This window comes from Cottoperca gobio, chromosome 11, assembly GCF_900634415.1.
Source record: "Cottoperca gobio chromosome 11, fCotGob3.1, whole genome shotgun sequence".
Classification (NCBI taxonomy): domain Eukaryota; kingdom Metazoa; phylum Chordata; class Actinopteri; order Perciformes; family Bovichtidae; genus Cottoperca; species Cottoperca gobio.
This window is the reverse complement of record NC_041365.1, coordinates 17299844-17314618: the sequence shown is the minus strand read 5'-3', so window position 1 is coordinate 17314618 and position 14775 is coordinate 17299844. Positions and strand designations below refer to the sequence as shown.

The 14775-nt window shown below is 42.6% G+C and overlaps 1 protein-coding gene across 1 annotated transcript in view; it reads left to right on the top strand.

Annotated features, from left to right (window-relative positions):
* The window catches only part of LOC115015604 (protein MTSS 1-like), a 53943-nt gene extending 39168 nt beyond the window's left edge, over positions 1-14775 (top strand). Inside the window, exons 8-14 of the mRNA XM_029443074.1 lie at positions 1267-1424; positions 1659-1766; positions 2588-2685; positions 7006-7231; positions 9249-9416; positions 9635-9791; positions 10981-14775. Coding sequence (XP_029298934.1) covers positions 1267-1424; positions 1659-1766; positions 2588-2685; positions 7006-7231; positions 9249-9416; positions 9635-9791; positions 10981-11636 — 1571 coding nt within the window. The 3' untranslated portion in view covers positions 11637-14775. The remainder of the gene's footprint in view (positions 1-1266; positions 1425-1658; positions 1767-2587; positions 2686-7005; positions 7232-9248; positions 9417-9634; positions 9792-10980) is intronic.

Genomic DNA, 14775 nt, shown 5'->3' with positions numbered 1-14775 from the left:
GTCGGCTGTGTGCAGTTTGAGCAGATGTGATGCGTGTTTTAATATTATTGTTGTAAACTGTAGCTTGTTTAAATGTTATTGAAGTAGTATTGTACAAGCTGTGGCCACTGTACAGCCACATTCTTCTTACTTTCCATTCATACTTAGTAACGCTGCCTTTGTCTTTGTTTTTGCCAACATTTGATGAGGATGCCGCCGGTTTAATCAATGAACAAAATCCATCAGGAGCTCTGTGATAATGTGCAGTGTCAGCCGCTTGTTGTAACTGCTCAATTATTCTGGTCATTGTGAGCATTAAAATGGCCGTGCAGAGGGCAGATTAAAACGTGTAGTGTGAGTTAACAGAATGTAAAAGTGTCCGCCCAGTTTAAAGTTGAAATAAGTCAGTGTATCCACAATCAAAAAGTATTTGGGTTTGGACACAGACAAAGAAAGAAGTGGGAGGAGGAGAGGTGGAGGCAAAGAGAGACGCACACAGAGAATGTGAGACGGATCTTCTGCCCTTGGCATCGTGTTGCTTAAATTCTGCGGGGAACCAGAAAGGACATTCCTGTTCTGTTGAAGAATCTCTCGCCATCTCCTCCCTCTCTATCACTGAAGCCTCTGGCTGGAAGAGTTCAGCTCTCTCACATCTCTCAGGCCGACCTCAGAACCCGGCCTCGGATCTCACTGGAGGAATAAAGAACTTTAATTACATGTTTATGTCTGTGCTGAAAACAGACAATGAGATTACCAAATGATCGTCTTAAGAGGAAAAAGTCTTCATCGAAACAGTGTTGAGAAGGCAATAAGGCAGCGATCAGTTGTGAAACGATTAGTCTGTTCATTTCTAGCTTGTCAAATGTGATGTGGTCAGAGAACACTAAGTGGCATTTGGTTAATTGTTCACTCTTTTATGACATTTTGTGATCATCTTTTTGTGGGATTTCTTGAATGAAATATGGAAAAAACAGACGTATACTTTATGCACACCCTCAACCTCTGAGACCGTGGAGGTCTAAAGTAGAAGAGTTAGAGCATTTGATCGTGTTACAACAGACTACAGAATCCTCTTACTTAACATCTCTGCAGGTTAAACTGAGTATTTTGTAATGAAATGTCTTTAGATAATTAATGATCCGACTAATAATGTGTGTGCGCTGGAGGAACTTTGAGATGCTTTTTTGTGACAGCTTTCTATTGATCCAGCGTGGTTTCTTAGATGTTATGTAATTAAGTGTGTGTGTGTGTGTGTGTGTGTGTGTGTGTGTGTGTGTGTGTCTGCAGGCCGTGGGGACCTCCAGCCTCAGCTGGACAGCGCCATGCAGGACGTCAGTGATAAATACCTGCTGCTGGAGGACACGGAGAAGCAGGCGGTGAGGAAGGCGCTGGTGGAGGAGAGGAGTCGCTTCTGCTGCTTCGTCTCCATGCTGAAGCCGGTCGTGGTCAGTCCACACGTCCATACTGATGACAAACATTTTAAAAAGAGCAGCTCTGTGAGATGGATGTGACTGTAAAACGTAATGCTCCAACAACAATCTACCTGCACCCTGCAGCCCTGAGAGGTGGTTGTGCAGTCGGGTTGATCATCTTTATGAATAAACACACAATGGAGGGAGTTTAGAGAAGCAGTTTTGTTGTAGACTGTTGAGCCTGTTGATGTGTTTGTGTGTCGTCAGGAGGAGGAGATGTCCATGCTGGGGGAGATCACACACCTGCAGACTCTGACCGACGACTTGAAGACTCTGACTATGGACCCACACAAGCTGCCCACCTCCAGCGAGCAGGTACACCAGACCTGTAAACCTAAACTGTCTGCTGAGCCAGGGTGGATTCCAAAGATTTCAAGATTCCTTTATTGTTACATATCATATACAAGTGTAAGAGAGTACACTTATTGTGTTCTGGCTCTTTGAGATTGCAGCAATAATAGCAATAAAACTAACAATAAATAGTACTGTGCAATATAATACAATAATAACAATATTGTGTATATACTGTATGTGTCTAGTTTATCATATTGACAATGTACATGTGACAAAATATAATACAAAACATAACGTGCCAATCAATATTTTAAAAAGTGTCCCCGTGTTCACAGGTCATACATAAACAAGAAAATACAGCATCCCACTAAAAAATGTTTTAACTTGCACCTTTTTAGAGATTGACCGACGTGAGCACTGGTCTAAAGGAAGGGGCCTCATGTCTCATGTCTGACTTGTACAATCTTCACAACTACAACAGTGTTCCCATGCAGGCAGCCAGACACTACACGAAGGTGAAAGGTCATGTGCTGTGGTGGCTGCTTGACCAATGTATTGAAAGAAAAAGGGTGCGGAGCTGGTGAAAGGGGGGTTCTCTTACAGTAGAGAAGCAATGGTCAAATTAAAATAAATGATCATTAGTTTCCTTTTATGGCCCAAAACAGTTGTTTATAGTTTCAGTGGTTAAATACACACATAAATGGCAAAAGTGTTTAACGATTATCACTATCCAAGTAGAAATGCAGTTGAACTACCAGCAAGCTACTGCAAAATGTAGTTAAATGTAATGGAAAAACAGCTGTGTTATTGTGTTATTCAAAGGTCTTTCTGTGCCCCTGCAGGTAATTGTAGACTTAAAGGCCTCTGAGTGCACCTGGTCCTACCAAACTCCGCCCTCGTCACCGAGCACCACTGTATCCAGGAAGTCCAGCATGTGCAGGTTGGTTACCATGGCCACAGAAACTGCCCTTCATCTCAACAACCTCCCCAACAAGCTGACACTCGTCATCTTTGTTCCTGTCTGTTCTCTACTGCCCCCCTGTGATCCACAAGGGGAGCTGCAGCTTTCAATGGGACATGATCACATCATTTCTGATTGGTTTAAAAATCATTTCTGATCAATTTTAGGTTCTTTATAGAGAAAGAGGAATTTTTATGGTGATACATGTATAACATAAACATAGTAAGAGAAATAAGAAATAAAGCAAATATTGCAAAATATCAAGAAACATAAATATAGAACAGTAGTTGTGTTATGTGGTTTTCACACAGGAACATGACGTTAGTCAGATTTCTCTTAAATAAAAATGGTTTATTTAAAGAATCTGAGGTGAGAAATAGTTCATGCAATACTAAAGTAAATTATTGGCATCGATGTTGCCTGTTAAAGATGCCGTCGACATTTGGGCGACACATCAGATAATAAAAGCAGCTGTGTATTTATCACTTTACGTTTTAGTAGATAAATGTCATTAGGCATTGTTCAAACTGAAGTGTAATTAAGATTAGATTAGATGTTGACTGTAAAGCTGTGTTTATAGTGTATGATGCCAAGTTTCTCACTCACAGTGTTAGTGGGTCAGTTCATCCAACTTGTAGAAAACACTACACTACACTGGAGGTGTGCTGTGGTATCTGGCACCAAGACGTTAGCAGCAGATCCTTTAAGTCCTGTAACTGGCGAGGTGGTGGGGCCTCCATGGATCGGACTTGTTTATCCAGCACATCCCACAGATGCTCGTTTGGATTGAGATCTGGGGACACTCGCACCCGGCCATCCACATGATGTAGAAGAAAACGGGATTCATCAGACCGGGCCACCTTCTTCCATTGCTCCGTGGTCCAGTTCTGATGCTCACGTGCCCAATGTAGACGGTTTCAGCGGTGGACAGGGGTCAGCATGGGCACCCTGACCGGTCTGCGGCCACGCAGCCCCCTACACAACAAACTGCGATGCACTGTGTGTTCTGACACCTTTCTAACAGAACCAGCATTAACTTGTTCAGCAATTTGAGCTACAGTAGCTCTTCTGTTGGATCGGACCACACGGGCCAGCCTTCGCTCCCCGCGCTCATCAATGAGCCTTGGCCACCCATGACCCTGTCACCGGTTCACCGGTTTTCCTTCCTTGGAACACTTTTGGTAGGTACTGACCACTGCAGACCGGGAACACCCCACAAGAGCTGCGGTTTTGGAGATGCTCTGACCCAGTCGTCTAGCCATCACAATCTGGCCCTTGTCAAAGTCGCTCACATCCTTACAGCTTGCCCATTTTTCCTGCTTCCAACACATCAACTTTGAGGACAAAGTGTTCACTTGCTGCCTAACATATCCCACCCACTGACGGGTGCATTGTAACGAGACAATCAATGTTATTCACTTCACCTGTCAGTGGTCATAATGTTATGGCTGATCGGTGTACATATACACGCACACACACACACACACACACACAATCAAACATACATACATACAAACACACACACATACATACTGTCAAGTAGGTTGAGAAGTCAGTACGCCTGCTCTGGTCTCATGGTGGGTAAAAACAGGTTGAAGGTCAAACGAACCTAGGACGGATAACAAAGAGACTCAGTAATATCGACGCTATGTGTAGTATGTATGTTAATTATATGTATAGGTTTAATTACTTTAACACTATGTTATATGTAATACCTGATATAACCATTGAATATAACTCATGTGTGTGTAAAGATGGAGGACATATCTAATAGTTTCAAATAGTTGTATTATTCAAGGAGTTGTATTACAGTGTATGATTGTGATGGGAAAACGTGTGATTCATATGGAGAAAGTAGATAAGAAACATGTTATCGGTGCTACTAGGCAACATGTGTGAGAGAGAGAGAAGGAGAACAAAGGTGGGGACGAAAAAACCAATGAGAAGTGGAGTCGAACCCAAAATCGAAGATCTTCCTTTGCTGGAGTAAAGTTGTGAGCTCTCCACCATCGAGAAAAAAAGGACTCAGAAGGAAATATCCAAGTTGATTGAACGAAGCGAACAAAAGGATTAACCATCCAGCCATACAACTCTGGATTACAATTTTGAATTTCTGAGTTTTTTATGCTCACTCTGCTAATGGAGGGCCGTCCCTCGGCAGAAAGGAAAAGACCACAAGGCCAGCGATCCTACCTCTCTCTCTCTCCTCAAACAGACAAATAGAACAAAGTAGAATCGAGTAGGTACAGCAGAAGTAGGTTAAGGATTTTGATTATAATTAATCAGAGTTTATGAGATTTTTGAATCAATTTTAGCTGTATGCCTTGCCCTTGCTTTGAGTAAGGCTCTCCAGAGGCTTTGAAGAGACGGACAACAATCAATCCAACAAAAAGACAGAAGGAGGACGTTAAAATGGCAGATGCTCAGGACGATGGAAGTTGGACTATGGGCCAACAGCCATACATGGGACAACCTATCGGGTCATCCTGTATGGAGAAGGCACTGAGACGTGGGACCTAACGGTGTGGCGACATCTAGAATCCACGAACAGAGGCGTTACTGAAGAAGAGCTAAGAAAAGGAGTAACGGAGTCATGCGAAGCCCACATGGCTTACCATTCAGAGCAACCGTTTAATGGAAACCAGGTGTTAGTGATACAGTCTCCTAAAGTGGGCTCAAATAAAGGAGACGTAGGGGAATGGCTGAGGTGGTGGACCTCGATGCTGGAAGACCGGGGTGACAGCCTTAAGATAAGAATTATAGTAAGCCCCTCTGCAGCGCATGACGGCCTAGTAAAAAGGCTGGCCAAAGAAACAGACGTCTACTGCGCACTGGTGAATGTAAAAGCCAGAGCGGCCCACCACTACAAGGAACACGAGACTCTGCGAGAGCAATTAAATAAAATAAGAATCCGGCAACTCGGACCGGATTCATCAGACTGTGAAAAGGACAGCGTAGTTGAGAATCAGTTACCCGGAGAGAGTAGATAACAGCAGAGCCGAGCCGGACCAGAGTGGCCAGCAGTGGACCTATTACCCCCCAGGAAAGGATTCTGAAGCTGCTCTTCAGTCTGAGACTCCCTCGATGGAAGCCCCAGCTGAGGCACCCTGGGTGGATGACTCCCCACTAGACGTCATGATGTCAAAAGAGTCACCCTGGGTGGATGACGCCCAATAGACGGTACAATGTCAGAGGAAACACATGTAGTAGAGTCTCCTTCAGACTTCAGACAGAGCGAGAGAGAGGACAAAGATGGGGCCAAAAAAACATATGAGAAGTGCAGTCAAAGCCAAAATCGAAGTTTTGTATCCTTATGAGGTAAAATACAAAGGTTGGAGCAATTAATATCTTAATGGTTCTGTAACTTATTCTGGTATTTCTGGCTGCCGATTAGACCTAGTCGATAACAAGTGCACAGATCATACAGGAGAGCTGTCAGCGACAAGCGTGACCAGTAATAGCCCCTGAGTTTAAGGTTATTTACACAAGTGGGATTATTGGTGCCAGCGGGATAGACGCTTGTATATAGGCAGTAGACACTAGGCTAACTCTCCTCGTCACCAACTTAATTAGCCTTTATGTCAGGGGTTCTCAATGGGGGAAGTAAAAGGAAGTAAAATGCCAGTGTGCCTAGTTTGTGCGGATGTACTTGCGGTGATGAAAAAGGCTCTCGAGCGCCTCAGACTTGTTCCTTTGTGCTCGTTTTCCGTTGGAACACTTAAGAATGCAAATGGTTTCACATTTCTGAGGCTGCTGTGTTTAACACCGGTTACAGTTTGAATGTCTGACCCTGATTGGCTGCAGTCTATGACACAGATTAAAGTTTGAATCTCAAACTTCTTACCGTTGCATTTGTTATTTATTAACACTCCTGAATAAAATGTCTCTGTTTGCTCCCTGGGTACATGGTGTATCAGGGCAATTGGTAAAAACAACAACAAAAAGATTTTAATAATATAATATTTATTATTTAGAAATTGCATTATGTAACTTCAATCTCAGAGAATTTGAGTTTTTATAATAAAATAATATCTAATGATAAGAAAAATAATATAAGAATTTCAATACAAAATTAATATACTCAATATGTAATATAAATAATAAATACTAATAATACTAATCATAATAATATAAGGGAACACACACACATGCACGCACACACACAGACACACACACATAGACAGACACACACAGACACACACACACACACACACAAATGCACAGCCTGTAAATGTACCACACATCAAAGTATCACAGCAAACTACTAATACCTCCTCCCCTGTCCTCTCCGCCCTACAGCAGCCTGAACAGTGTGAACAGCAGCGACTCTCGCTCCAGCGGCTCACACTGCCACTCCCCCACCTCCCATTTCCGTTACCGTGCCTCCTCCTCCTCCTCCTCCTCGGTGCTCCCCCAGCAGACGCCGGCCCGCCTCTCCTCGGTCTCCTCCCACGACTCTGGCTTCATCTCCCAGGACGCCTTCCAGTCCAAATCCCCTTCCCCCATGCCTCCAGAAAGCTTACAGGTAAGGAAAGAGGAAAAACAAAGTTATTGTGTGACTGTTTAAACACTCTGTCCTCTCCATTATATTCTGATCCACTCTTCTTCCACCAGTGAGGTCAGAAAACCCCTCCAGGTTGCTAGGTTACTGTACATTCATTAGCTGGAAGCTGCAGCGTGTGTGTGTGTGTGTGTGTGTGTGTGTGTGTGTGTGTGTGTGTGTGTGTGTGTGTGTGTGTGTGTGTGTGTGTGTGCGCGCGCGTGTGTGGGTGTGTGTGTCTGTGTGTGTGCTTTGCATGGCTCTGCTGCAGTGTGTCTCTCCTTTATCTGGGGATCCTTCCTCTTCCTCATCCTCACACAACCAGCCCCACTCTGGGCTGCAACAGGTGAACATCTACGCATGCAAACACACACACACACACACACACTCTGGTCTGTGTTGTTACTTTGTGTTTGAAGGGGCCACATTCGTTGTCTCAATGATTGACTGCTGGTGTAGTGAAAGAAACAGCGACATCTTCCTGCTGTTATTGTTGTAAAGCAATAAAGCAAAGTGTAAAAGACAAAGACAGGTAGGGTTGGAGATACACTTATTCTACAGTCTACAGTTATTTCAATGTTTTACACTAAGGTAAATATAATAATCTAATTTTAAAACAATAAAACAAACTAAGAAGTACATTTGATTTCAAAGAAAATAAATTAACAGCAAACAAGTCGTGAAATGTGTCTAAAGTCTTTCTTTAAAGTCTTTCTGCCAATGTGTTCCACGCTCGAGCACCCTGAGAGGTCTGCAGGGTGGTCTGATAATACCCTGGCTGACATAAATCTGAAATAAATCTTGAAAACTATCACAGAGCTCCTCATGCTACATGTAGCACCCCCACCTCCACATTATGTTTTTACATCCTCAACAGGCATAACCGTCACTTTTAATTATTGTATTGTTTTTCTGCCTCTCCCTCATCCACTCACCTTCAGTTGGCAAATGGTTTTGACCATCACGCTGCCCTCTGTCTGCACGGAGTGGTACTGCAGGCCCAGGACACCCACCACCTCCACCCTCCATACTTCACCTACTCCTCCTCCACCACCACCACCATCTCCCCCATCTCCTCGCCCTCCTATTCGTCCGTCTCTCCCACGTGGCCGTGGTCTCGTTCAGGCTCCGGCCAATCAGGAGAGTTCCTGCCTCTCAGCCCCTCAGGGCTCGGAATGATCCCGTCGTCCAGAGTCCCGTCCTGGAAGGTTTGATCCTCGTTCTGTCCCCGATGGCCTCCTCCTCCTCCTCCACCTCTTTTTATCCTCCTTCTGTCTTCCATTGTTTTTCCCTCTTTCTTTTGATTTGTATCATCTCATGCTTACAGTGTCTTTCCTTTATAAAGGAAAACTTTCATCGGTCTGCTATTTGATTTTGTGTAATTCCCTCATCAGTCCGTCAGCTTCATGATTTACAAGCAGACCTTGGAAAATACACGGAAAATACTTTACAGAAAGCTTTGTGAATCCGGTCTTTTATAACTTTTGTAAATTATTTCTGTAATATTGTGTTCAGATTTTGGCAGCAGATTCAAGGTGTTGCTTTTTTGAATTAGGTTTTGAAAGATGTGTGGTCTGTATAAATACATTTATTGAATCCTAATTTCGGTAATAATGCATTGTTACATCAAATTATCATCAAATTATCATGTTAAAATCCAACAAATGTCATTATTTTCTAAATCTTATGAAATAAAACATTATCGTTGCCCAAAGCGATCAATAATTGATCTTCAAAAATCTTTATTTTCATCAACAATCTCAACTTTACTCTGTTGTGTTCTCTCTTAATCTTGTATTAATCCATCTATTATAGCATTTTATCCCGATCCCGGATAAGCGGTAGACGATGGATGGATGGATATTATTTAGTCTGCAAAATGTCAGTAATGACAAATTCCAATCAAAAGTTACAAAACTCAAACATGACCAAGAGTCAAAAAACGTTGTTTTTAAGTGATGTGTAAATAGTTTATCGTCTCGGCTCATGTCTTTCTGTGTAGGACTGGGCCAAACCGGGCCCTTATGACCAGTCAATGGTCAACACCCTGAAGAGAAGCAAGGACAGGAGAGAGACTACAGATCCCAGCAGCCACCACGGCGCTGACGTCACCACACTAGGAGAGGAACAACAGGGGGTTAAAGGAAGCCACTCTGTGACATCAGCCAAGGTCAGATGGGTTTGTTTTTTTGGAGGGGGGGGGTTAATGGTCACATGACTTATTGGCAGCTTTTTGATTGGACAGAAATGTGATAATGTGTGATGAAAAGAGATTAATAACAAAACCAAACGCGTAGTGGAGAGACATTTCAGGTGTCCTTGTGCTGTCAAATTAATTAGTTAAAGAAAAACAGAACAAATGAATAATGTCAAAACACACGCCGGCAGGAGGAGAGGGAGGCCCACGAGGAGCTGGCCCGGGCGCTGGCCCGAGGCCTCCAGCTGGACATCCACGGCTCCAGCAGAGACTCCCTGCAGGGCTCCAGCGGCTACAGCAGCCAGACCAACACACCCTGCTGCTCAGAGGACACCATCCCCTCCCAGGGTACACACACACACACACACACACACACGCACACACACACACACACACACACACACACACACACACACACACACACACACACACACACACACACACACAAAAGCCATGCTTACATTACATTTTTTATTTCAAGGTCAATTGTTTTTGCTTTTGTAAAAGAACATGCATTTAGTCTATTGAAAGATATCATAAAAAGGCACTATTCACTGTAAAAGGTCCAATATTTTCTTACACTGTCTCTACACTGGAGGTGTAGTGTGAGCAGCAGAGCAGCTTCGGTTCTGTGTCTGCACAGGATGCGTTCAGGCACAGTATTCAAGTCAAGTCAATTTGTATTTATGTAGCCCACAAAACAGAGAGAGGGGAACAAAGATATGACTCACTATACTATGACTTCTTCGCTTTTAATGACATTTTTATGATGTTTTTGAAGATTTTTATGAAGTTTAATAAGGATGAATGAGGTATCAGCGCAATGATTGTTTACATAGTTCCTCAAAGTTGAGTTTTGATAACTTACTATACTATGACATTTTACTGTATACGGCATACGACTAGCATAGTATGCCATAACAATGTCATTAAAGAAGTAGGGCAACCCGGTGGCTCACCTGGTAGAGTGGGCTACTATACTATCGTTAAATGCAAAATAAATAATCTGGGGAAAAAAGTCAAAGTAGAATCATTACAAAAGTCATAATGAAGTATGTCATAAAAAAGTCCTAGTATAGCATCATAGTATAATATACAGTAAACAGTGTCATAGTATAGTAAGTCATAGAAATGATTATGAGTATGAGTTTTGACCCTGGTTCAGGGGAAACAACATATGAGTCAAAGAAACAATTATAACGTGCAAAACACAGTTCATTGCATATAAAGTAAAGCAAAAGGAACAGAAAGTGGTGGCGGATGACAATGCTGCTGAAACTGGCTGGTTGAGGAGCACACAGAACCACAGAGCAGCTTTGGACATACCATAAGTCATAAGAAAGTCATACAATGTAATAAAAAAAGATAAGATAAAAGATGCTTTAAAATGTTTTCCAACATAGTATGACATACAAAAGTGTTATAAAGGTGTCATAGTATAATATGTCATTAAAAAGTCATACAAATACCATGATATAGGTCATTAAAGTGGTAGTATTACTGAAGGGTAGTGATAAGATGCTTCTGGTCCCTACAGTGTCAGACTGTGACTACTACTCCGTGGGAGCGGATCAGGAAGGCGAGCATCAGCAGTCATCAGACTTTGATAAGTCCTCCACCATCCCCAGAAACAGCGACATCAGTCAGTCTTACCGCCGCTTGTTCCAGTCCAAACGTCCGGCCTCTACCGCTGGACTGCCGTCCAACGCCTCTGCCATCATCACTCCGGGAGTTGCCACCATCCGGCGAACGCCGTCCTCCAAACCAAACCTGCGACGGCCATCCGGGGGCCTTAGCTTGGGCCCCATCCCCATCAAGCCTCCCATGATCCCAGTCAAGACCCCCACTGTGCCTGAACATCTTGGTTTCCCCAGCAGGTCAGCATCAGAGGACGGCAACACACCACGAACCCCGCTCAGCCCCCCGACCACCCCTCTGTCACCAGGCAGCAGCGGGCCACTGTCAGCAAGGTCCAGCTCCTGGGAGACCCAGCACCTGAGCGAGGGGTCGGATCCTCCTACTCCACCACCGCAGCCCAGTGGTCGGGTGTCAGAGTGGGAGCGCCGGCCTCTCCCGGAGCTCCTGGAGGAGACAGAATATAGCGAGGTGGAGGATTTTCTGGTGGCTATCCGACGAGGCGTCAGGCTCAAGAGGACGTCGACCAATGACCGATCAGCGCCAAGTATTTACTGAGACTAGAAGGGTTGGTTTAACTTGAGCCATTTTGCGTCCCTGGCTGCATTTCAGAAAATATGCTCTTAGTGGGACACAAAATGGTTATTAACAAGTAAATGCGATGGAGAGCTTTGACATGAAATGGACGCTGAGGATAGGAGGAAGTTGCCCGGAGACTCTGATCAAGGATCAGTTTAGAAAAGACCTAACACAACTTTGAAGGGATAATTGTACATATAGTTTGGAAATATATTTGCTGAACTGATACAATCGAAAGGGAAAGTAATGTGGGTAAAAGGTAGAAGTTCCTTGTCCATATTTTGAATTTATAAAACAACAATGTTTATCTTTCATAAAGTATTAACGGACAAGGGTCAATCATTTCCCCACATTGACACATTGACTTGTTTGGGAAACTGACTGAAGCACTTCTCCCTTTAAAAAGAAACCTGCAGCCTCTTGCAAGTTAAAAACATGTCAGTGTTGCACTCGACTAACTGAGGAAGCTACTGGGAACACTGGTGCTGATCCGAGATCAGTTCCCCTGGGCAACTTCAGTATATAAGAGAAAAGGTGTGAAAGGACGTCCCTTGTCGAACAAGTTGTACAAGGTCACTCTTGTAGCAGAAATGACTTAAATGAAACATAATTGTTAGTGCGTGTCGTGGGGGGGAAGTAATGACAATAGATGAAGGGAAAGATTCTGGAATCGATAACAGTGAGCTGGGAGGAGAGATGGAAGATTTTGAAAAGATCAAATCATTATTTGTATGTACATATTTATATTTTGATGTGTTTCTATATTTTTGTTTGTTATACGCTGCTTTTACATCCCCGTAGTCTCCCATTTCCACGTGAAGGTGCCAAAGCCCTGTGAGCTGAATTTAACTTAAAATAATGTCTATTTAATTAAAATGATGAGGTTTTCTTTTTCTGTACAACATCCATGCGATGTTTGATAGAGAGCAAAGAGCGACTAAAAGAGAAATTAAGCTTCTAGGCAAACAGAAAGAGTATTTGTATATGTTAGGGGGTGGCATGTATCCATTCACAGCTAAGTCGGTACACTTATTAATACCACAATCAGTAGATTGACCTGCATGATCTTAAAGTTTGCCCCAGTATCAACAATCATTTTGGCTTTTTAATGTATAAGCCCACAATATACCAGCAGTGGATATTAAGAGTGTCAGGAGTAGCAGATCAGGAACTGCAGGTTGTTACAACGTGCTAGATTAAGTCTGCTGTTGGCTGTACGAAACAATGTCCTGTTTGATATTAGGTCACTATTTATTTATTTCATCTTTTTGTAATTAGTTTTTTATTGTTGAATCTTTTTTTTTTTTTTACAGCATTTATGTTCTGTAAAGCACTTTCAATGTTTAGAAAAAATTCTAAAAATGGACAAAAAATCCAAACAATGACAGTAATGATAAGTATTGTTAAGTACTGCTGCAGACAGACATGATCCGTCACTTTGTTGGCCTCCAGGTTCACTGACCCCTCTGTCCCTGTTCGCTGTTCAACCTTTAACATGTTGCTAATCTACCAACTACGTAGAAACCGTGTGCAAGCATACACTTCCAAGTCCATGGTAGTAATAGAGGTTGTTACTACTTAGCTATCGTAATTGGAGTAATGTGGATTATTGTATTGGTCTGTTGTAGTGAAGCCAGTGTGCTGATGGTGAGTTGTATTTAATTGGCACAGATGTTAACAGTTGTGGACGAGTCAAAGTTTCAGTATTGGGAAAGTGTGCTGCAGTTATCTGGATTGTATTATTTTAATGTATATATATAAATATATATATAAAGCCTCTGGTTCCAGCTTCTGGCAAAGGTCAAAGGTTTTCCTAGTGGAGGAAGGACCTCCCAACAGTTTCAGGTGAGGCTCAGTGGATGGAACATTACGTTGTCCCAAGAAGATCAAATAGAAAAGTATAAATGTGTGTGTTTTGGTTAAAGAGATACAGAGATGTTCATCTCAGTGTCAGACTTTGAAAACCTCTGCCTTAAGTGATACCAACCTAAATATCTTTAGGCTTTGGACAAATATGCATTTTCTGATGACGATTGAGAAAACAAATGGCAGATTAATCGATCAGGAAAATACTATTAGTTCTACTAAAATTAAAATCCAGTGACTGTTAGTTCACTGTCCCAATACTGGCACCACTACTAAGTGTATTTGTTTGGGAAGGGAACAGGTGGGCTGTATTAGCTGGACTCTATCTTGCTTTAGTCCTAAACTGTCTGTGCTTACTACAGCCATCAAACAACTGCCCGCTATAGAGAGTTCCAGGTGGTTTAACCAGCGGCAGCCATGTTGGAGGTCTTTAGCTCTCTAGTTACATTTGGTTGTCTCAACAGAATTCAAAGGACATTTAACCATTTTTCAATTTTGATGCTATCACATTTAAGCTAACAATTAGCAATAAGGTTTTTCAGCTAGCGAAGAGCTAAATCTCAACTACATAGTCCTCCATCATGGCGCCAGAGGAGGCGGATAGATTAGTGACCCAACTGAAACCCTCTATTCGCTGCGATGAAACAGACGGTTACAAGAGAACAAGAGAATTGCTGTGCACTGATATTCATGTACAACTACGACAAATATATAAACCTGTAACTTTAGCTTGTAATTACTAATTGTCGAATAGCCCGATGAGTTAAAAATTGAACTTGTGTTTGCGGGTAATTAGCGTAACATGCTGAATTAGACGTCATTGGACTTCCCTTTTGCTACTAAATAATTACTGTTAATAGACTGTCATCACAAGTCAAATTATTCACATATTTATTCATTTAAATGTTTTCACCCATTTTATTTGTGGCTTCACACGTTTCTAAACTCCAAACTGTCATGTTGAGCATATGAAACATATTAACAAATATATTTAATATGCATGTCTTTTTTTAGTTGAACAAAAGATTTCTACTGGAACTATTTTTTTCCCCTTCTACTAGACCAGAATGCATTTTAGAGGCTGTCTAGCATCTGTCATTAATATTTCAGATTTGGTTTGACAGCAGTTTGACTCTCTGTATGAAGCCTGAAGCCTGACTGAAGCCTGACTGAAGCCTGACTGAAGCCTGACTGAAGCCTGACTGAAGCCTGACTGAAGCCTGACTGAAGCCTTGACTGAAGCCTTGACTGA